Genomic DNA, 22282 nt, shown 5'->3' on the forward strand with positions numbered 1-22282 from the left:
TGACAAATCTGAAATGACATGTCTCTATTTATCCCCTCCCTAAATACCAGGGTATCTCACTGCTTGGATGGGAGATTGGCACATAGATGAAGAACAGTATCTAATTATCAACCTGAGCAGAATAGAAGCAGTCAAAGAAAAAAAACATTTTTAGCACTCACACCTGCAGTTCAACATCCATTGGCTGAACATACAAACCCTGATGATCAATTCAACTTGTATTGCAATAGAATGTGATTACTTGGCACAAAGCTTTTAACTGGCAACAATGACAATTAATAATCTTGATAATCTCCTTTGAAGTAGGAAACTATCCTGTCCTGGCAGAGGGTGGTCTGGCTTCAGCTATTCATATTTTTCTCACACCTTGGCTGGACTGCAGCAATAATGTATACCTGCTCTCAAAGTCAATAGTGCTTAAAAAATTCCAGTAGGCTCAGAACAGCTGTATTGCATCTTATCAGCAGCACACTGTCTTGCAAATGCATTAGCCTGGCCTCCAGTCTCTACACAGTCCAGACTTAACTGCAAAGACTTAACTCTTAATTATGTTTAAGGTATCAGGCTGTAGCATCTAAGCCATCTATTGCCTCGACCCAGAAATTTCTAGTCCAAGATTGCATACTAAACAAAACTGGAACTGAACAGCAATGCATATCACACTACCTTCCATTTCAAGTTCATTCTGATCGCACCTACTTCACCATAAATACATAGCAATAGACATGTGTAAGAAAATCCCTTCCATAACAAGGCAGTCTCTTGCACATACAAGGGGAAAAGCTGTTTCTTCACTTCATATCCTAAAAAGCAGACCATCCCCCTCTTTCTTTGGCCCAGAGTATGGCCTTTGGCAAGACCTTATTCCCTTTGACCCCTGCTGCAGTGAGCTACTGATGAGGTGTTGATCCCTTCTGCTTTTATTAATGTAAAGAAAACCAGACAATGATCAGCTACTGCAAGGAGACTCCAAACATTCTGCAGAAAAAAATGCCTGGAATTTTAAATTTCTTAATGAATTTCTTTAGTTTTTATAAAAAAGGACTTCAGGATTTTTCAAGCAGTTACAGGTCAAAAGTTTTGCATTTTGAAAGAAGCATCCTTTTATAAAACAAAATGCTTTTGAGCTACTCTGCAAATGCAACATTGTTTTTCAGTTTTACTGCAAAACAGTCCACCATTTCTACATGCAAGGTCTCGGAAGCTTTCTGGGTTTTACAGAGGGTTTGCTAAGAACCTGCAACAACATCTGCAGCAGCTGATCACCCACTTCCTACTTTATTCATAATGTGCAGAGAGCTGTTCTCTGCTCCACTTCCCTAACCTGCATATTCATTTAGATACAAGCCATGGTTTCAGGTTTCACAATTATGCTGCTTTGGAGGTGCTCAAAGTAAGCAGGTAAACGTACAACATTATTGAAGCTCAGTGCTTTTGATTGTACTGTTGTCAGACATACCGTAACAACAGAGACACAAAGATTATTGGAGACACTGCTTACACCTTGGAAACAAAGACCACAGAAAGTTTTTGATTATTGCCTTCCTTGAGTCCAGACCCCACTTTAAGAAATGCCCGGGTACAATCTTTTCTTCATTTTCTTTTCTTTTATTCTATTCTCCTCATCTTTCTCAACTCTACTTCCAGTTAGATGGTAAAGCTGTTTTTTCAGCATTGTACAAAGGAAATCACCTCCATAAAAAGGGGGAATTTTGGAGGAAGGGAAAAGGGGAAAATGGAGACCTAGTACAGGTTTCCATCCATTTTAAGACTACTTTGCTCATCATCACTCATACATCATGAAAAACATGATCAGAGCAGATGGAGAATTTGTCCTGTTTTAAGCAGAACTTCCCACTGATGTCAGTTGGGAAATCTTGTTTCCAGAGCAGATGCACAGACTACCTTAAGGGTATTTCACATAACACTTAACACCTATTCAATGCCTTATAGTCTCAAAATGACATAGAGATGACATATTAAGTCCCAGATCACATACCTGGTAGAGGGTTTTTCCCATTCTATGTGAGAATGTAGAGACAAACAGATGAAGATTAAGCACCACCTGAAAGTGAGTACCTAAATCTACATTTAAGGCTGAGAGCTGAAAAATATGAAGCATGCGTGTAATCTTACTCCCAAAAGAAAACCCACAGGTTCCATCCAAAGTACTTGGGCATGTAAAAGCTTGCAGGACTGAGCCTTATGGTGACTAAATACGAGGTTAGATATTTAGAACACTTTGTCTGGGCAGTGCTGACTGGCATAAGGAAAGTCATTTCACACTATAGATGTATAATCATACGCAGAAGCCTATCCTTATGTAAAGGGGAACACAAAATTAATTCCCAATTGATGTATAGGTTAAACTTTTCATTGTCTGATAAAAAGCCTTAACGATTACTTCTTTTTTTTTAATAAGGAATATTTACAACCTGAGCCAGTTAATTTCATATTACATGGTATCATTTCATATGCAAGAAAAAAGAACTGCAACTGGAAGTATTCAGAGATGGAGGACATGTAAGATAGCAATAGTTTAAAGTAAATCTTTGGTAAATCATTTCTATTTGAAAGAGAAGGCAAAAGAAAATGCATACAATGATGCAAAGGCAAGCTAAAGAAAATGTACTAGAAGAAATTTACATAAAACGTGCCTATTTATTTCCCAAACCAACAAATTGATGAAGGGGTTGATAATTTCATAAACCTATTGTTCAATCTGAAAAATAATTACATCATACATAGCATGCAATTCTAGTTAAAAATTAATCATAGCAGTATAAACACTGATATGTAAAATATCAAGCTGCATAAAAAATTCCCATGCAACAAAGTCTTGCATTCAAATAGTGGGGTTTTGCACATTTTCTCTTCAGGATCTTCAAACAAGGAACATCATTGTTCCAAGTGCACACATTTTATGAGGCTTCAGTTTTGAGTGGAAACCGATGACCTCAGAAATATTCATTAATAAAATGAACTTTTTAGGATAAAATTAATTCTTAGTGTACTGTTTCAAAAGCTTCCTAACATCTTTACTATGAAATGCTTAATATTTTGTTTGTCTCTACTAGTTTGAATATTTATTCTAGTATTTAATAATTAAAATCAAAGCTGTCAGGAATGACTGGCTGTTTCCTATAATGAACTATTTGGACGACTAACTTAATTAGTCAGCTTATTAACTTGTACGTTGTTACCCATGTAATGCAATGAAATGATGAAGATTCATTAAAAGTGATTCTTCCTGTGAACCAAAATAGGTCTAGGAAATAAAAAGATGGAAATACTTCCTCCAGTATTGTGTATATTGTCTCAAATTCAGGCATTATGCATGCTGCATAGGTTTTACATCTGTGAGCCACTAAGGAAATATTATTTAAACAGTACAGAGAAATAAAGACTCCCCAGCTCAAAGAGAAATTTCAGTACATATCAAACTTCAAATATATGAGAAGTATATTGCAAACATTCTTGTAATTATGAGTAAGCAGACTACAGAGCATTTTTTTGGAGCTAGCTAAACACCAGACCTTTAGGGTTCGAGATGCATTCTCCAATAATAGTACCAGCAACATGTCCAGAACCTCATCACCACAATATTTTTGCGTATCTGGGAAAAAAGTGGGTTTTTTTCCACCTTTACCATAAAGCTGTCTGTAAAGTAATGTGATATGCTGGATACACTTCATTGCTACAATGAGTTGCAAAGTAGATTTTCCGCAAAATATGTATCAACTTAAAGAATGGGAAACTTTCAGCCAGTTTGTATTTGCTGTGGCTTAACCCAGCAGGCAGCTAAACACCAGGTAGCCATTTGCTCACCCCCCCCCCGCCCCCAATTGGGTGAGGGAGAGAATTGGGGAGGGGGAAACAAAAAAGTAAAATTCGTGGGTTGAGATAAAGACAGTTTAATAGGACAGAAAAGGAAGGGAAAATAATAATAATAATAATAATGGTAAAAGAATATACAAAGTAAGTGATAGTGATGCATGATGCAATTGCTCACCACCCACCAACCGATGCCCAGCCAGTCCCCGGGCAGCGCCCTCCCCCCCCCAGCTTTCCCCCAGTTGATGTACTGCGCATGACGTCACACGGTATGGAATGTCCCTTTGGCCAGTTTGGGTCAGCTGTCCTGGCTGTGCCCCCTCCCAGCTTCTTGTGCACCTCCAGCCTTCTCAGTCGGTAGAGCATGGGAAGCTGGAAAGTCCTTGACTTAGTATAAGCACTACCTAGCAACAACTAAAACATCGGTGTGTTACCAACATTGTTCTCATACTAAATTCAAAACACAGCACTGTACCAGCTGCTAGGAAGGAAATTAACTCTATCCTTGCCGAAACCAGGACAATATCATTCTTATCGAGCTCTAAATTAAAATTATTAATATAATTTGTATTCACATTACTTTCTGGGATATGGACAGGTTTCAGAATACTTGCAGCTTTAGTACAGCAGCTTTACTTGTGTACTGCGACCCATGTAATGCAACCAAATGATGAAGGTTCACCAAAAGTATTTCTTCATGTGAATCAAAATAAGTATAGGAAATAACAAGATTTCAAAAACTAAAACAAGGAAATGTAAGTAAGCAGAGAGAATTACTCAGTTCCATCAGTTTTACTGTTTTTCTCTCTAGCAGTTTCCTTTCTGTCACCTTCCATGATAAAGTCATAGCTGTCTTTTTTTTTTCCTCCTTGTAAATTCTCCTTTCTAACTAGTGTTCTCAATACTCCTTCGCAAAGACTCCTTTTGTATGCGGTATAATCCCAAAGACATTGTGTTAAACCCATCCAACACTGACCCTGCTGGAGGGTGGACACTGGTTTCTAACACAGCATAACACGTCATGTGTTTCATTCATTCCTTTCTGAAGTCCAGACCTATTGAGAGAATATGTTAGGCATATACTTTGATTCAAAACAGAATTGGCCTCAAAACAATTCAAACTGCATGTCAATGTGTGTTTGGAGTTGCTAGTAAGTGATCATTTAGGCTTACTCAACAGAATTAACAGGTGCATTCGCATGGTTTATCTTCAGAGTCCTAAATCCTGCATCTTAGATTCTGAAGTCTCCGTTCAGGAATGATTATAGCTGACTCGATGGGATTTAGTGTAGTCAACTGCAGGAATGACTCTAGAATTCATAGATAGTCTATAACAAGTGTATGCATGAGAAAAATGTATTTCTGTGTCTCCATACTATGATATAAACAACCCATATCTTACTGTTAACTTTACTAGAATCAGATCATCTGGAAGGGAACAAGTGTGCCACGTAAGGCCTGACAAACAAAAATGGAGATATTTAGGAGAAGATCTGTGAATGTGCCAATTGCAGAAGCTATGACAATTCACAACTGAGAACTGTCCTCTGGTGGTTTATTGATGGATACATTTTATTCCTTTTAAACTAAAAATATATATTAAGTTATTTGAAAGATGTTGCAGACTGTTGTAGCTAAGGAAATAATCAAGGGCAATGAGTTTAAATACTAATTTGCAATGGGTTTTGCGTACTTTTACTTCCTAATGCACAACAGCAGCAAGTTGTACCCAGAACAATCTTCTGCAGGGAAATACTAAATTTTGGTTTCCCTCAAGACTTATTTTATCTATAACTTGGATTAGATTTATCTATTTCCTTAGGTAGATAAAAACATTTTCTCATTCATATTTCTATCAGGATGGTTGCATTCATTTTTAAATTGCAGTGATTTATCTTTTTCAGTGCTGTAAGCCATACAAGCAGTTTAGTTTGTAGTCTTGTCCACATATTTTAGCAGAATTATATGGCAAATCCTTGACCAATTAAAGGTAATCCTTCACAGACTTCAGTGTGGCAGGGTTTCCTCCATAGCATTAATATTCTTTGCTATGGAGGCTCTTAAAAAATCTGAAAAATTTTCTCTCTGACTGAAGCAGACTGAAAGCATTTGTCCACTCTTTGCTTATTGAAAAATTTAGTCTTACATGCATATTCTGTAATTATGGTGCATGTAATTATAGCTGGAGAATGAAGATGTGAGCAAAAAGACTGAAGGAAATTTAGTTCAGCTGGTCTTTTGGAACTTTCAGATTGAACTATTGAAAGATGGCCAGCGAAATAATACTGAAATTAGAAAGGAATTCAAACCTCTTTTTTGAAACTGACCTTATGCCAATCCCATGAGCAAGACAACTCCTTTGGGGTCAGACCCACACAGGTAATGTAATTGCACTTGTACCAAACTATGTACATTGTGTGGGATTTCATATGCTGCGGTCTGATTTTCGTGACAAATGCATAACTTTGATTATATTTCAGCTGACCATCATTCTTCAGTTCTAGAAACTTCAAAAATTGATTCTCCTGTTTCTCAGAGGTGTAAAATATTTCAGTATAATGCTGCTGAAAGAAGAATCATTTGGGTTCTCTCACTTTTAGAGAAGGAGAAAGAGGAATGTCCTTAGAGGAAGGCTGAAGAGCTTTTACATTCATTTCCACTAAAAACTTCTCGTCCAGATTTTGTAGTTGCTTTCAAGCAGATCCAGCAAAGTTAAGTTTTTGGGAGATCTGTGTGATCATAATTTCAACTTCATTTCCATAGATTTCAGGTAAATGTATGGAGGAACGAATAATAATAGACATCAACATCGTGAAATCTAATAAAAGACTAGGTAAAAAGCCTTGAAGGTCTTCAAATTCCCACAAATAGTCTCACTTCAGTACATTTTTGATATTGCTTAAAATTAACATTTTAGCTATGTATAACAAAGTCCAGGCATTATGTTGCACATAATTACCATGCTATTCTGAAATTATCATTTTGACATTTTCTTGAGCTGTACCTGGTTTTATGGCGTGCTATAGTTCACGTGTGCAAACAGAGGCATCACATCATTACACACAGCTATCCCCAGTCCACCCTGAACAGTGTTGTTTGATATCATCACCTACTTTTAGTTTCATCTGTCTTAGAAACAGATGATTTGGCTCAAGTTACAATTCTTTTTATCCCCTTACACCTTAATACTGGGCTGTTGTATAACTTTATCCAATCTAGCACTGAGATAAAAAAAGAAAACCTACATTGACCTTTTAAGTCCAGATTCTGCAGTAAACAGCTGTGACATCCTGTGATAAAAAAATCCCCTGTTTTTTATAACTTTGGAAGCTGCTGTTTCATCTTGCCATCAAGTAAGAGCAACAACTGACTAGTTCTAAGGGGCTTTGCAAAGACAGCTAAGAAGTTTACTGTCCTTGGGAGTGGTGCTTGATTGTTAATTGCTTTACCAACAGAGTGTTGTGATAACTTTGACAATGCACCTCAAATTTTCATTCCTCCTTTCTCTCTGTTTGCCTTACCCAACTCAAATAGCTGTGTCACTGTGTGGGTACACAATTCATCGCAGAATAGAACCTCAACAAGGTCTCAGACACAACCATAACCCAAATTATAAATTATGAGAATTTTCTTATGTCTTCTTTTCTCCTAGATTCAGTACAGTTTCCTTTCGTTTCTCCCAATACAGCTCAAAATATTGTCCCTAGCTGAAGCCCCAGTGTTGATCATTCACGAGGCATTCAGAGGTGTTTAGAGTGCTAGGCACTCTGAGCCTTCAACTGACTTTATGTGGGTGGCCATCTGTACATGCACGACCCACTGAGGTCAGCCCAGGTGCAGTTCTTCCCTGAAAGCAACAGTACGGTGTGGCCCCACGTGGAAAGCTGTCAGCAGAATGACTTTGCTTCTCTTCTTTTTTCTAACAAAGCCCTGTTTGCACTTTGGGTGTTTATAATAAAACAGTATCATTAGTATTATTTTCTGAATCTAGAAAGCACATGCATCCCATTGATTCTGAGCTATTGTAAATATGATCTACTCTCAGGGAAAATTGCTGTAACGGGACATAACACAGGAATTTACCAGAGTGCCAAGTATTGGTGTGCCAAGGTTTTCCGCACCCCAGGCACATGCCCCTGACAAGTATAACAACCGCCATGCATGGAGCTTTTCTCTTCTCGGAGGACAACACAAACGTTATTTTGCCCTAGTACAGATCAAAACCCCCAAAGGTTAGATGTCAGAAATATATATGGTTGGACTTGATGATCTTAGAGGTCTTTTCCAACCTCAATGATTCTATGATTCTATGACCTGTATTCACAGGCCTAGTCAGGAATTCCTTAAAGGCTTCCTTCACTGGAAAATAGTAACGCATCAATAGTCAAACTTTCCTCAGCAAGACACTTGTATCTACAGAAGTTTTATCAAGAAAAGCTTTTCGGGACCAGGTGAAAATTTCTAATCCAAAGCAAGGCCAACACCAAACCAGTATCCTTTAGTATTCATGCAGGCATGGTGGACAGTTTAAATCCTTCTCCCACACATGACTAAGACTGCTGCATCTAAGGTAAGTCTTTCAGACTCTAACATTTAAAGTTATTTCATGCCCAGTGAATACTTGATTATGAAAAAACAGTAAAGCAGCTTTCATGGGAAAGAATAACAACCAAAGAAAAAGGGGTGAAGTGCTACTTCTGAGAAAGCCGAGTTCAAACTCCTGGTTTAAATCAGGCAATACAAGGTTTTCTGCACCCCAGGCACGTGCCCCTGACAAATATAACAACCGCCATGCATGGAGCTTTTCTCTTCTCAGAGGACAACACAAAAGTTATTTTGCCCTAGTACAGATCAAAACCCCCAAAGGTTAGATGTCAGAAAGCTTTGTTGGATGGGAAGACCATTTCCATTTGCTTGTTCTTCTTTTTACTCAGCACCTGAATCACAGCAGCAAATTGAACAACTATGGCAAGCTGCTGTTTATCAGGATGAAGTAATGAGCAGGAAGAATTTGTGCTGTGGGGGTGGCATCTTCCTGACATGACTTTGATTCTTGAAATGACAGTTAAAAAAAAAAAAAGAAAACAATTCAGTTTAACTGCCTTTCCAAAGCAGGTAGGTTTTGTCATTCGAGTTTAATGTTCCAAGAAACCCAGCAGCAATGAATAACTTTGTTGAGCTGAAAATGAGTTTGTTCAGGATTCACTCTAGAACACCTGGTCTCCACCAGAACTGTTCTACAGAAAGTTCTGGCCACAAAGAAATGAGCTGCATTAATTAAAGCCAAATAGAACATCAAGCTCTACATGCCAGCTCTACGGGGGAAGGCTGAAGTTCAAGGCCACTATGAACAGCTTTGTATTGATGTGTTTTCTAAATCTTTCAGTCTTGTCCTGGACCCAAAGACTGTGAAGTAGAGAAGACCATATCTGACCCTTTAGTTCTACTTAGTTGGGTGTGTATTTTGCAACATGTTTGGAGAACAACCTGTGCCACCATACTGGGCAGCTCCATCCTTAGCTCATGTTCCCAGTGCGACTCATCCAGGCCAGTGGCTGCACTAGTGCTGGTTAGACAACTGGAGATCCTCCTTCTAGCAAAGTTCTGGTATTATTCTTACACCCCTGTTCACAGTATTCATTTTAAATGCATAGGATAAATATTTCCAACCCTCAGTTTTAAAAAGAGGATGAAAAAATGCTTTGTGTCTATAACTGCATGGGAACCAGAAAAAAAATTTAAATAATTGAATAAACAATAAACAAACAAATAAAATAGTTCCTGCATTAATTACTTAAAAATAAACTAAAAAATGTATTTTTAAAAAATTAATTGCATTTTTCGGTGTTTCCAGCCTTCATCAGGACTTCTCAAAGTTCTAACTAGCAAAGCTCTTATTGTTTTTGTTTAATCAAAACATTTGCTCGTGTCATTTGCTGAAAATGCTGCTTTTCCATTTTGAGACTGCTCTGGGCACTCAAGTAAAGCCTGTCATGCTGAACAGTGCTCTACGGAGAAGGGGCAGCTGCTCAGACTGTTGTATATTGCCAATTTCTTTTAAAGAGACACACAAATTTACACCACTTGAGGATCTGGCCCTGATCATGGATTTGTGAGAACATTTCCATAACTGTAGGGTAACACAGGAAAATCAGAATGTAGCAGCTAACAAGAAAGTACATTTTATGTTGCTGATATGCTCCTAATTTTTGAGCGGAATTAATAATAACAGAATATATAGTTGCAAGCACACTCTGTGTTTTTAGTGTGGCTTTTAGTCTTTAGAGAAACTCAGCTCTGAGCTTTTTCGTCCAGTCATAACCCCTTTGAATGTCTTCTGTCTCAGGAAGACCAGTCTTATGTCCATTCAAAACTGCTGAAGCACAAGCCATACTGTATTCTAAATACAGAAGGCACAAGGACAGATTTTGTATCAAATAAATTACATGAATGTACCTGATGTACTGCACATGCACAGTGTGTAGTTATTCAGAAGCATCTATCGTCAGCTACGTTAGGCATCTAACTTTAATGCCCTGAATCACACCGTTGGGCATCTCCCTTTCCCACTGACAACACTGAAAATTTAGGAGTCTAAGTTTGATCTGTTTAATTAAATCTAAGAGAGATGGTTAAGGCAGACTAACGTAGGTGAAATGCCCCTCATTATCAGAAATTACTTAGCTGTGTGTATCACCTGACACAATTAGTTGCAGGACATAACTGATTAAAATTACTTGAGCTAAAAAAATATATGTGAAGATTGAATATATTCTTTGCTTCTTGAGCTCAATGCAGACAGCAGTGCATTAAGGAATAAATAAATAAATAAATACCCCCCCCCCTAAAAATTTAACACAATAATAAATTTTTATTTCTGTCCTTTTTTCTCTCACGCACTGAGATCAAGAATAGCTTTCTTCTGGACCCATACAACTTAAAACTTTAATTTTAAAATGTGATCAGAATTTCTTATGCAATCATAGTTCCTAACACCTGGTGCTATAAAAAAAAAAAGAGAAAGCCTCCTTCAGCTACTGTAAAATGTGTAATAGAAACATGTCAATTGGCATCACCCATTCCAACTGGAGTGGCTGATTTTAACTTTTTAGAATTGTCAAAGAGTGCCTAAAAGTTTTGGAGGTAAACCTTAACCCAAAAGTTTGAAATACAGGTGATTTAAGGGAGAATTAAGGACATTCAGAACCTCCACAAAACGGATCTCTCCTTCAAGGAGGTGACAGTGGATATGTGGGTCTAACTTTAGGAAACTACATTTTTACATGAGATTTTCAAGGGCGTATTTTGAGTGCCTCAGAAACAGCTTATATCGTTGTTGCAACTTGTCTTATGCGGTGAAAGGAACCTGTTGAAGCAGAACTTTTTGCGAGAGTGGAGTCACAGCAATTTCTTTTTTTCACAGGGATTTGTGTCCTCACAGATATTTTGAATGTATTTACAGAAGCTGTCATCACACACAAGACCATCTCAAATTTTACAGAAACATGGTGGCAAGCCTTAATACTCATGCCTGGATTGTGACCATCAGAAAGTTCAGAGGCTTGGTTCTTTACAAAAATAGTGGGGCAGAGCCACAGGTGCTACTAACTGCCACACTGCTGAAGTCATGCAAACCTAACAGAAAACACTAAGTCCAGGAGCTGCTTTTGGAGTCTGGATTCAGATCTGGGTATAAAATCAACACAACTCCATGTGGGAACAATTGATACTGTAATTTTGCATAGTGTTCAACTTTCTAAACAAACTTTAAAATACAGCAACTTATAGGGTCACGCTGTGATTAGTCATTGTGAAAGGCAAAAAAGAAAAAAAAAAGTGGTTACTACAGGTTGTAGTATATAATTTTGGTGGCCCTCAAGCTGTGCGCAGGAAGATATTGTCGAGAACAGGACACACAACATCAACTTCTCATTTATAGGAAGTCAGGACTTAAATGTCTGTTGAGAAAAATATTTAAACTCCCTGACACAAGTTATAGCTACATCTAAATAGTTTTGAAAAACAAATAAACCCAATACAGAAAGCATTCATCCTACACCTTATTGCTGAGGGAGAATATAATTTTAATTTCTGTCCTGTATGGAAGAGACACAAACATAGGTTAAAGCTTTAAGGGGTTGTCTGATGCACAAGTCTCATGTTATTTCTGAACAGAAGAGGGGATTCCACCTGAAATGAATCGGGTACTATAATGCGTAAAACCCCCAATACCCAAGAAAGCAAGAACAGAGAGGACTCACTGCCTTTTGGGCTGCTCTTCCCAAACCTTTCCAGGTCCACGCTGGGGGGTCTGCTGGGCTTCTGTGGGGGCTGGCCTAGCTTGAACAGTGGGGGCAAGGCTTTCCGCTTGGGGGTTCCTGAGCTCCTGTCCCCATCTTCTTTCTCTCGTGATCCACCTGATGGCCTTCCTGCAGCAAGTGCTGTGTTTGTCTTACAGAACTTAGGAGAAGAACCTGATTCTTCCTGGATGATTTTGTTGAGAAAGATGTTCTTGGCAGCACTCATTCCCTTTTCTTCAGTCTTTTCCTCCACATTTTTGCGGATGCCTTGAGATAAGCTGGACCAGTGGCCAGTAGGCTTCAGAGCCATGTTAGAAAAATGGCTGCCTGCAGATTCTGCAGCACAGTTACTATTTTCATCCATTTCCTTTGCTGCTTTAAATGAGCCTATATTTGGTCTAGGGCCTGATAGTCCTTTTTGCAGAAAAACATTTTTATTAGAAGTGTCTTTGTTGTGGGAGATCTCATGGTTTAGAGAAGGTTTCTGTGCAAGAGATGGTTTAGAGAAAGGAGGCTTGGACTCATTTTCTTGTGTTGCAGACATGAACTTCTCCTTAACTCCAGTTACTTTTGAAAATGCTGGTTTTGCCTCACTCTCCTGTGGTGCAAAATTTGAATTTGGTTTTGTTTCCAGAGGATTTTTTTCCTTCTCATGAAGAGCAGGGTTAAGGAACTTGTTCCCTGCAGGTTTTGGATACAGAGGCTTTGGCTCTTCTTTTGCCAAGTCACTGGTTTTGGTGGGGGGTTTAGCGCATCCAGCTTTTCCATCATTTTCTCTGTTAGCTGCCTGAAGCTGAACTCCAAACCTTTGTGCCACTGGTTTCAAATATGGGGGCTTTGGATCCTTCTCTCTTTTATCATCAGTTGAAGGCTTGACCCCCAGAGGAGGCTTAGGATGAACAGGTTTGTGAAAGGTACTGGGTCCTGAAGGAGAAGTTGCATTTCCTTGAGTTGCAAATTTCTCAAGTGCTGCTTTCCTTGTCTGTAATCCGGAATGGATAGGTTGTCCTGGGACTTTGAAGGGTCGACTGTTACCAGAAACATCCTCTGTGGGGCTGTTACCCGTGTTAAATTTCGCCATGAGTGACTTCACATCTGCCTTGCCATCCTATAAGCATACAGAAGAGAAAAAGAAAGAGCAGCAATGAGAAAGTCCCCGTTGCAATGTTCACACATACTGTACTTAAAGAGTTTCCTGGTCTGAGGCTTGTAGTACTGCTGATTGGCTGTGGAGATATTGTAGCACATCTTCCTGTAGGGTTAGAGAAGCTGAGCATTTTGTTATATCCTTGCTGGGGTTATAAAATCTTTTAAAATTTTCAGTGCAGGTACTGCCTTTAGAGCGTGGCCATGCAGCTCCTTTTGGGCATACTATAATTTCTGTTTATTTCTGGAATTGGGAACTGAACACCTAATAAATGTAAGAAAATACATACTGCTTTAAAATTAATACATCCCTAAAAATATGAGTGTCCTGTGGTGAGAAGCATAGACTGTACTAGAATCTGGATTATGTACCAGACTAGTGTTATTCCTGCCAACTCTTTGGAGAACTGCGTTTCTTTGTGAAAACAGAAATTCTTCTGGTTTGGTGTGTGTGTGTCAGTTTTTCTTTCCCTCCTCAGCAATTTTCTTCCCTGCTGCTCCCCCACCCTCCCTTTGTCCTTGTTTCTCTTCTCCATTTTGTATCTGAAAAAACCTGTGCATGTATGGATGGAAAATGAAAGTATGTGGAGTAAAATAAGAAGAAATGACAATCAATACACCCAGATACTGTCAAAGATACTTCTTGGGGGAGAAAAAAAAATTGAACAATTCCAAGTAGATAAAACCCAGCTTCATTCGAAAATATTTTAATTGGTCAGCCCTGTTCAATACCTTTCAAGACCAGTCTTTAATATGACCTGAGAGCAAAAGCTCAATACATTTGAATTCAGTACAATTAAAACACAGCGCAGTGAAGGATGGGGGCAAAGGGGAGTGAACTGGTCCCACTGCACTGGGGCCACCTTTGGGTTCCAGGAGCCCTCTGCAGCAGGGAGTCCTTTCCCAGCCAGCAGTGGCAGCAGGGGTGCAGCCACGGCAGATACGCTGGTGTATCTGATTCACAGCTTGTTTAAGTGGGATCTGTTCTGTGTGTGGAAATTCAAATGTAAGACTAATGGTATCAAGCAGGGATGTTACATCTAGGAAGGGCTCTGAATAATTTGTTTGGAAACAAAGGAGTATCACTACAAAGCACAATAAATAGGGGTCTGAAAAAAAATTTAGAAAGAGGTTGAAGAATGAACTGTGTCTTCACTCAGTACAGTTCAGCGGATGTTCAGTAATTTTTTTTACTTCATTAACAAGAGCTTCTAAATTGGCGTTCTGGTCCTTTTGCCTTCTGTTTGATTGTGTCACATTACATTAATTGCCTGTTACGTTGGAATAGTTTTACCTGTGACTTCTGCAACTTAAAGTTAACTTTCCTAGTCTTCCAGTGTCACCAAGAAATTCAGTCTAACTGTTTTATACTAAAAAGTTGCTTACAATAAATGCAGCCAAAACAAGATAGACATATATGAAACTTATCCCCAGAGCACCATATTGTTATCTCTTTTGCACATAGGGAAGGGAGGAAGTACACATTTACTATGGAGATTATCAGGTTTAAACCATCTACTGCTGTTTGACGCATGTACACTCACACACACACAATTACACTGCAGAGATAGCTATATGTATCACTAATCATTCAAGATTTCTCTCACAATACCTCACAAAACACTGCTTTTACCCACTTAAACAGAAATTTAAGCTAATTGCAATGCCAGAGAGAACAACAAAGCCTTTTGTCTCTGATCTCTTTTGACTTTGTACTAACGCATGCTTTTTTTTTTTAACTTCTGTAACAAAATCTAAACCATCAGAGACACTGTAACTTTACCTCAATTTATAAGTCTTCAGAACTTATAAATTACAATCTGATCAGCTGCTTGGCCAACTCAGCAGCTCATTTCTTTTGAAAGTTACAGCAATAAATTGATTTTTCTGCTACCTCTTCCATTTGAAATTTAAGAAAACGTACTGTGACAAACTACAGTAATGCGAATGTTCTGGACAAGAGACATTCAGCATGTAGACCTTTTGGAAGCTGGAAACGTGGCTCTGAAGAAACTTTTCTTGTGATGATATATGGTTTCTGAGTTTTCTACATCTTTGCAATAGCAAGATCAATTACATTCATATATGCTTTCAAATGCACTGAACTATTCACTACTGCCATGTTAGGACTGTCAATGGATTTCTTTTAATAAATTTCTTCCCAGTACTGTGAACAAACCTTGCCCTAGTCATGCAGATTTACAAGCTCTTCAAGAGTAAAAAGCTCCTGGGCATGTGGAATGGTTTACAATCAGAAATGTAGCCTCTCTTATTTACTTACAGTGAGTAGTAAGTGGTAAAGGTAATACTAAGAATCAGAAGAGAGTAAGAAACTGTGAAATCTTTCTGCTTCTCTTTAACGTACGTCACCAGTTCCTGTTTTCATAAACTACGTTATACTAGAAGCCATATTGTGGATTCTAATGCACAACTTGACTGGCCAGGTAGACAGATGGGGAACTGGGAAAAAGAGAGAATCTTTTATTTGTGACCCTGCTCAGAGTAATCCCCGCAGTTTCTGTGTTTCCCTTCCCAGAAGCAACAGCAGTTACCTATTCCATTATCACATACAATACGTTGTAAATCATGAAATGGGAACTTGAAAAGATTCTGAAGTGAGATTAAGTTCACCCTACCCTTCCCCTCTAAAGTGCAAAGTGCCTGTGGGACAGAGGAGTCTCATGCAAGAATTACTTGGGTTATTTTCTGAACTTTCTCTTTGCGCTCTATTGGGAAACCCAGTGCAAAATATTTTGGCTTTTCAGCTTCTGATCTGAACTGGAAGCAGCACATAAGGTGCACAGTAACATTTGCTTTGATTCGAGATGGTTGCATTATTCAAATGTGTTTGCTCAAATCCAGAACAATACCCAGGTTTTAGTTCCTGTGCCATAGATTCATCAAGGAGATTTGTGTACGCAGTGCTTTCCCAGCCTCCCACTGCCTTCAACAGAGACTCACACAGATACCAAGATACACTTGTACAGAATTCTTCCACAACTAGGTCTTAATTACACCTCAGTGTAAACAGGTGCAATTCTCCATTATTTACAATATAACTGCACATTTCTGTACTGAAGTACGGTGTAATGACAACACAAGAAATATAAAGGTTCCAACTGTGTTCTTCCTGAATTTACTGTGGATATTCCAGTCTCAACTAGCAGCCTGATCAAAAAACATTTGTTTTGTTTTGGCATAAATATGCTCTCATTATTTACTTTCCAGTCTTGGTGAAGCCAAAAGATCATTTCACTTCAACTTCCCCTTGTGGTTGCTCTTTCTTCAAGCAGCAACACTGGATCAATGAAAGGAATAGCAGATCTGTGTGCATACGATCCTTAATGAAGCAAATGAAATCTATGTAACTGTTGACTGTACAAGGAACTGTATAATTCTTCAAAATACATGCAGATCTGATTTATAAAGGAAAACAGCCCATCTTTTCTCTTCTCACCTTAACTTTTTCCTTTCCATTCCCAAGTGATAGGGTCTAAACAGGCCTTTTAAAAACTCATAATCTTTTAACAGAATCAGATCTTGATGAGTTTGCTAGAAAGTAATGAAATAAAGATTATAAAGCTATCCTTTTAAGAAGAAAAGTTAGTATACTCATGAATTCTGTGACAGTGAAATAACCAGAGAAGCTGGTAAACACTAAGGGAATTGAGCTGTAACCCATGGACAGGATATAAGGAATAGGGAACTGGACAGAAAAGGCAAGGAAAATGACATATGAAAGTTATAGAAAAATACAGATCTGAAAATTATTTGGCAACTTTATGGATTTCAGGGAGTTTAGCTGCTTGCACAAGATGCTCGTGCCATTCTGAATTCATGATAAATTATTGTTTGACTATTTCCTTTTCCAGACAGAGGGACTTCAGAATTATCATTATGCAACTTTGTTGTTTCCAGAAAAGATAAAAAATTTCCAAGTTGCTTTTCTTCCCCTGGAGTCTAGTTTTAATTACGAGTTAAAGAAGACTCCCTCTAACAGTGAGTGCAGCATTTGGAAAGTGGAGTTAAGATGTTGCAATACTCTGTACCTCTGAATGTAGGTAGCAGAAGTATGAAAAGAAGGCAGAAAGACAGCATCTGCCCAAAGAAAAAGACTTGCTAATACAATGGTTGGTATACAAGAGAAACAAGCCCTCATCAGATACTAAATAATGAAGAGGCAGGATATTCTGCTGTCTGGCAGACCTCTGGGATGGAGAGGATAGACAGAAATCTAAGGGATTCCCCAGTGAGAGGCTGACAGCCTCTGTGTTATCCTGAAAGCATCGTTTCAAACATCCCTCTAACACCAGCAAGACAAAACCAGCAGAGTCATGAGGATATGCGGTTGTCAAAATTAGACAAGACAGTGTTCCAGCCTGATCACACTGTATTCTGTATCTTTTCCATTGTGCGTTCCTCTACACCTCTGTTGTCACTCTCTTGCACTTTTTCTCATCTTTTACCTAATAGCAAGACCAACTACATCATATTGCAGGAACATGAGAGCACAATATAGTTCATCCACTCCAGGTCAGTTTGAGACCAGGACTAGTGAAGGCATAGGGCTTGACCAGAACAGCCAGGTGACATCCCACCTTGGTCCCAAACTATCGCTGTCACAGCCTATGCATGAGACCAAAGCATCTATCCATGCATGGTCATTTCTTTGTCTTATGTCCTGATAAGTTCAACACTTTTATTTTCTTGCTTCTTTTTGGTACCTGTCTATGTCAAAATCGGGAAATCTGTCAACCATTGGCAACTCAGTCTTCAACAACAGAAGCCTGGCAGCTTCAGTTTTCCACCAAGAACTTCTATCCAATAAAAACAGAGTAACAAATATCCCTTTCTGAAAAAGGATTACGGTTTTTTTAAACATGGCTTTATATAAGCACAGAATTTCATGATACTTAATAATTTTGGCTTCTAAAATTATTTTTCTCAGATGCTAATCAACAGTTTTCAGAATAATGTAAATTTTCTACCGAGTCTGCCCAGAAATGAAGCAGACAGATCCCTCTTCACTCAGAACCGTATTTATATATAGTGTATACAGTGACTGCCTTATGAACGTCTTTGATTTGACTCTGGTTATTCCACTAAAGCTAATGTAACATCTCCAAATCTCAAGGCAGAAAAACTTGAGTTCCTGCCGCTGAAAAGTTCCTACCCTTATTTTCCATATGATTTTAAAGGAAATTTTGGGCAGTTTTAAGACATTGAGTACCTTTCTGACTCACTGCTGGAAAGAAAAATATTTTCCATGACCCACTACAAACAAAATACATACACTGATATCTCAATCCAGACTATAGCATATTAAAAAATACCCCACCCACAAACCAACCAGCCACAAATAATGCAAAAGGAATTACTAGAAAATAATTGCCTTTAAGTAATACCATTTCTGTTATTATTCAAAATGCAAAGGTCACACAAATTAGGACTGCTCTTAGTAAAATTTCAGGGAACCAAACACAAAACTTTGGGAGAGAAAAGTCCATTTCATCAGCTTGGCGTCTTTTCAGCTCCACAACTAATTGTAAGTAAAATCTGCAATTAAAATTTGCAGTTATGTGAGGTTATATGTAATACCTTGTACTGATTGTATTTCTCCTGGAACTTTGCACGTTTATTTCTAAGACAAACATGTACAACAATTTACCTGGATTCTCCAAAGCTCTCCAAGATTTTGATACAGGCAGAAAAACTGGCTCCCTCAATGGGACAATCCACGGGTATATCACCTTAACATTCTGGTCTGTTTGCTAAGAGCAGTTCTGCTTGTCAGCGAGGGTTTGCATAAGAATGCTGCTTGTGGGTTTCATTATCATGATCAGCAGAGAAAACTGCTCTCCTCAGGATATTAGGCAAGAAGTGGTGGAGGAAAAGGGAACTAAAATGTGTTCAGACTGTTTGGCTGCTGCCATCAGCAGTATTCACCATGTTATATCTAAAAGTATTGCATTTACCCCATTTTGCGGAGTCCTGTGAAGCTATACTGGTGCATACAAGCTTCAGTCTTTACAGAACAATGGCTAATGAAATGTGTGTGGTAATTACAACTGTAAAGTCAAGACTGGACCAACCTCTTGGGTGATCAAGTCTAGTCCTCTGCTACCATTGAGAATCACTGCATACACTCCCACTCATCAGGTGTCAGCTAACGTGTTTGTTTACTCCCACCTTTGCCAGTAGGATCTCAAGAGATTCTGCTGGCCAGTTTTTTAAAGCTTTTGCTATGTGGAGATTTTTTTTTAAAAACTATGATCATACATTTCTTCTGCCCTTCTGCCTGTGAGTTCATTACACAAACCAAAGGATGGTGATGTAGGATAGGATAGGAGAACCGATATTGAGAAAATAAGCTTCACAAGAAATTCTAAACCTGTGTTTGTGCTGAAGGTAAAGTCAAACGACGAAGGCGGAACCTTCTACTAAATACAGCTCAGTGAAGCTGCTGGAGCTCTGCACGGGGATGAGATAGCAGAAGAAAAATTGTGTGTCTTTGAGCTTCATAAAAGATTGTTTGAATCTTCCTCATTGTCTATCACTTCTCCTTCTGCACAACTTCCTTAGTATTTTTTGAAACATTTTTGGGTGTCAGAATAAAGCATTGGAAGTGCTTGATATTTCCAGCTTAATTTTACAAAAACTTCTATCTTAGCTAGTTTAGAAGCTTATTAGAGTGCTGGACGGAGCTTATTTGAGTTAAAAACACTGCCACATGCTTTATATATGCCACTTGCCAGTGATAACTTTTTTTGCTACATAACGCAATGTTTTTTTCTTAGTCGGAGAAATGCAGTTCTTTATGCTATTCATTCTGCTAAACACTGTATTTTATTTATAAAATCATATTTATTTTTGAAAATAAAAAATCATCACTGATGATAAAGCATTTATTATTAATATTAAGGCAGATTAGACATTGTGACTGTTGCTATTCTATCTGGCGGTCTTCGTAATTGTTTTAAGGTGCTAACTGTAGCAATATATTCATTTTGCATGGGTAAGCACCACTGCAAGGGTTTGCGCACAGTATCAGTGCTAGACAAATCATGCAGTGATCAAAGAACAAGCTCTTCTTTGCAATTCTGAATGCTAGACAGTTCCTGTTGTCTTCTCTTTCATCCAATACACAGAAATAAATATATCCCTAACTGATAGAATACTGCTGAGAATATACATTGCAACAAACACAATTAAAATAACTGTTTATGCTGTGAAATTGCTGTGAAAGTTGCCCATCTGCTATGTCTACCATATGCTTCATTTTACACTTGCAGGTGCAACAGCTTCCCAGATCCTCTCTGTTTTTTCCACTTATTTCTGTAAGGATGTTTGTGAGTGATTTGGGGGAATTAGCTATTTTTAGGTGAAGAAAGAATCTGAACGAATTAATATTTTAAGGAACAGGACCCGCAAGCCTGAAAGTAGCTTATAGATATTCTGCCTTTAACAACAACAGCAGCAGCAGCAGCAGCAAAATCACAAGATTATATTCAAGCAAGACAAGAATATCAATAATGATAATGCCTTCTCATGTATAAGCATGCCATTCCAGATTCCATGTAGACCAAAACCAGCATCTAAATCCCAGCATAGCAACGGTGTGTTACTGTTCCCACGTGCAACTTCTATGACTGCAGCCTTAAGTATTTTTTTTAATAAGAGCATTTATTCAACTTTCTGCTTCCATGTACCTTTGGGAAAAGTGGCTGCTTAGGAATTAAATTTGTCAAAAATAGAGGAAAGAAAAAAGGGGAGAAAAAGAGCCTTACTGAGTTTCTCTGCCATAAATGCTAGTCCATCTTTTTAAGGTATCTTTGATCTACTGATGTTGCCCTGTGCTCTGAAATGGTTTAAAAGGTCAGACACTCCCATCTGAACACCTCTGGCTTTCCAATTCAATGCTCACGAAGAAAATCGTAGTCAGGATCTTGTTGCCTCCACAGCTGTGTCAGTACCATTGTTGGAGCTGGTGTAAACTGAAGTGACATGATACAAAATAAAAAATATCTTTTTTTCTTTCCATGTTGTTTTTAACCTGCTTCATTTCATTGATCTTAGCCTATTACATGATCCCAAAACAGGTGAGACAGAATAACAGAATTAGTGGTGAGTGAAGGTGGGAGAAGAAAAAGACAGAAATGATTGGCTGGGGCAGGTAATCCTTAAACCATGTATATATAGGAAAAAAAAGTACATGGGAGAGCACCTTTGGACAGGTGCATTAATATCATTAAAGCAAGTTAACAATCTCTTTCCTAAGTCAGAATAGTGTTGCTCTGTATATCTGTAATACACAACACATGCAAATATGCAGATATCTCTCTCAGCAACAGAAAGTCAATGTTAGCACATTTTTTCACCAAAATTTCTCTTCCTGCCTCCTCCTCACTCTCATGGGGCTTTTGCCTCCTAGGGGCAGACTAGGAGCAGCAGCAGAAATGATGTATTTCTCCATTGATAGTCTCTTTGTACATACTTGTATGAGAGAGTTACAGTCTACCTGGTTTCCTGCTGCTCCTGGGGGATAACACTTCAAGTATGTGAACCTCATCAGAGGGCAAGGCAAAGAGGTAGCAGTCCTGCTTAGCAATTCTGTGCCACTCCCCAGAGTCAGGAGTTCTGGGTAAAAGGACCACCCTGTTGTGGCGGCAACCCTGTTACAGCATCACTTTCGAAAGTACCTAATTTTCAGTAAAAACTGGATATTTCTGAACACTGGCAGAAGCTTCTGCCTGCAATTGCTACAGCATGCTATGAGAACGAACGTTTCTTGTAGCATCTGTCTACATTATCTTTGTGTCTGCAGACAGGGCTAGACTTCCTGAAAAATGTGCTGTTGCATTTCCATCAGGTTGCCGTTTGAAGGTGGTTTTAGTATTTCTGACAGCAATTTGATGTGGTCATGAGCGAATTAGCAGCATTCTCTTCTGTCTACATGCACTGTCATGCTTATGGGAACAGCTGGGCTTTCCAGATACTGTTTG

At 38.5% G+C, this 22282-nt stretch overlaps 1 protein-coding gene across 5 annotated transcripts in view; it reads right to left on the bottom strand.

Annotated features, from left to right (window-relative positions):
* The window catches only part of FYB1 (FYN binding protein 1), a 69821-nt gene that overhangs the window by 31787 nt on the left and 15752 nt on the right, over window positions 1-22282 (bottom strand). For 4 of the 5 annotated variants that reach the window (XM_076362198.1, XM_076362194.1, XM_076362193.1 and 1 more), the window contains exon 2: window positions 12096-13242. In XM_076362198.1, coding sequence (XP_076218313.1) covers window positions 12096-13242 — 1147 coding nt within the window. Of the gene's footprint in view, window positions 1-12095; window positions 13243-18948; window positions 19067-22282 lie in introns of those variants that run through there. The other variant, XM_076362196.1, reaches the window with a different exon arrangement.

Source organism: Aptenodytes patagonicus, chromosome Z (genome assembly GCF_965638725.1).
Source record: "Aptenodytes patagonicus chromosome Z, bAptPat1.pri.cur, whole genome shotgun sequence".
Lineage (NCBI taxonomy): Eukaryota > Metazoa > Chordata > Aves > Sphenisciformes > Spheniscidae > Aptenodytes > Aptenodytes patagonicus.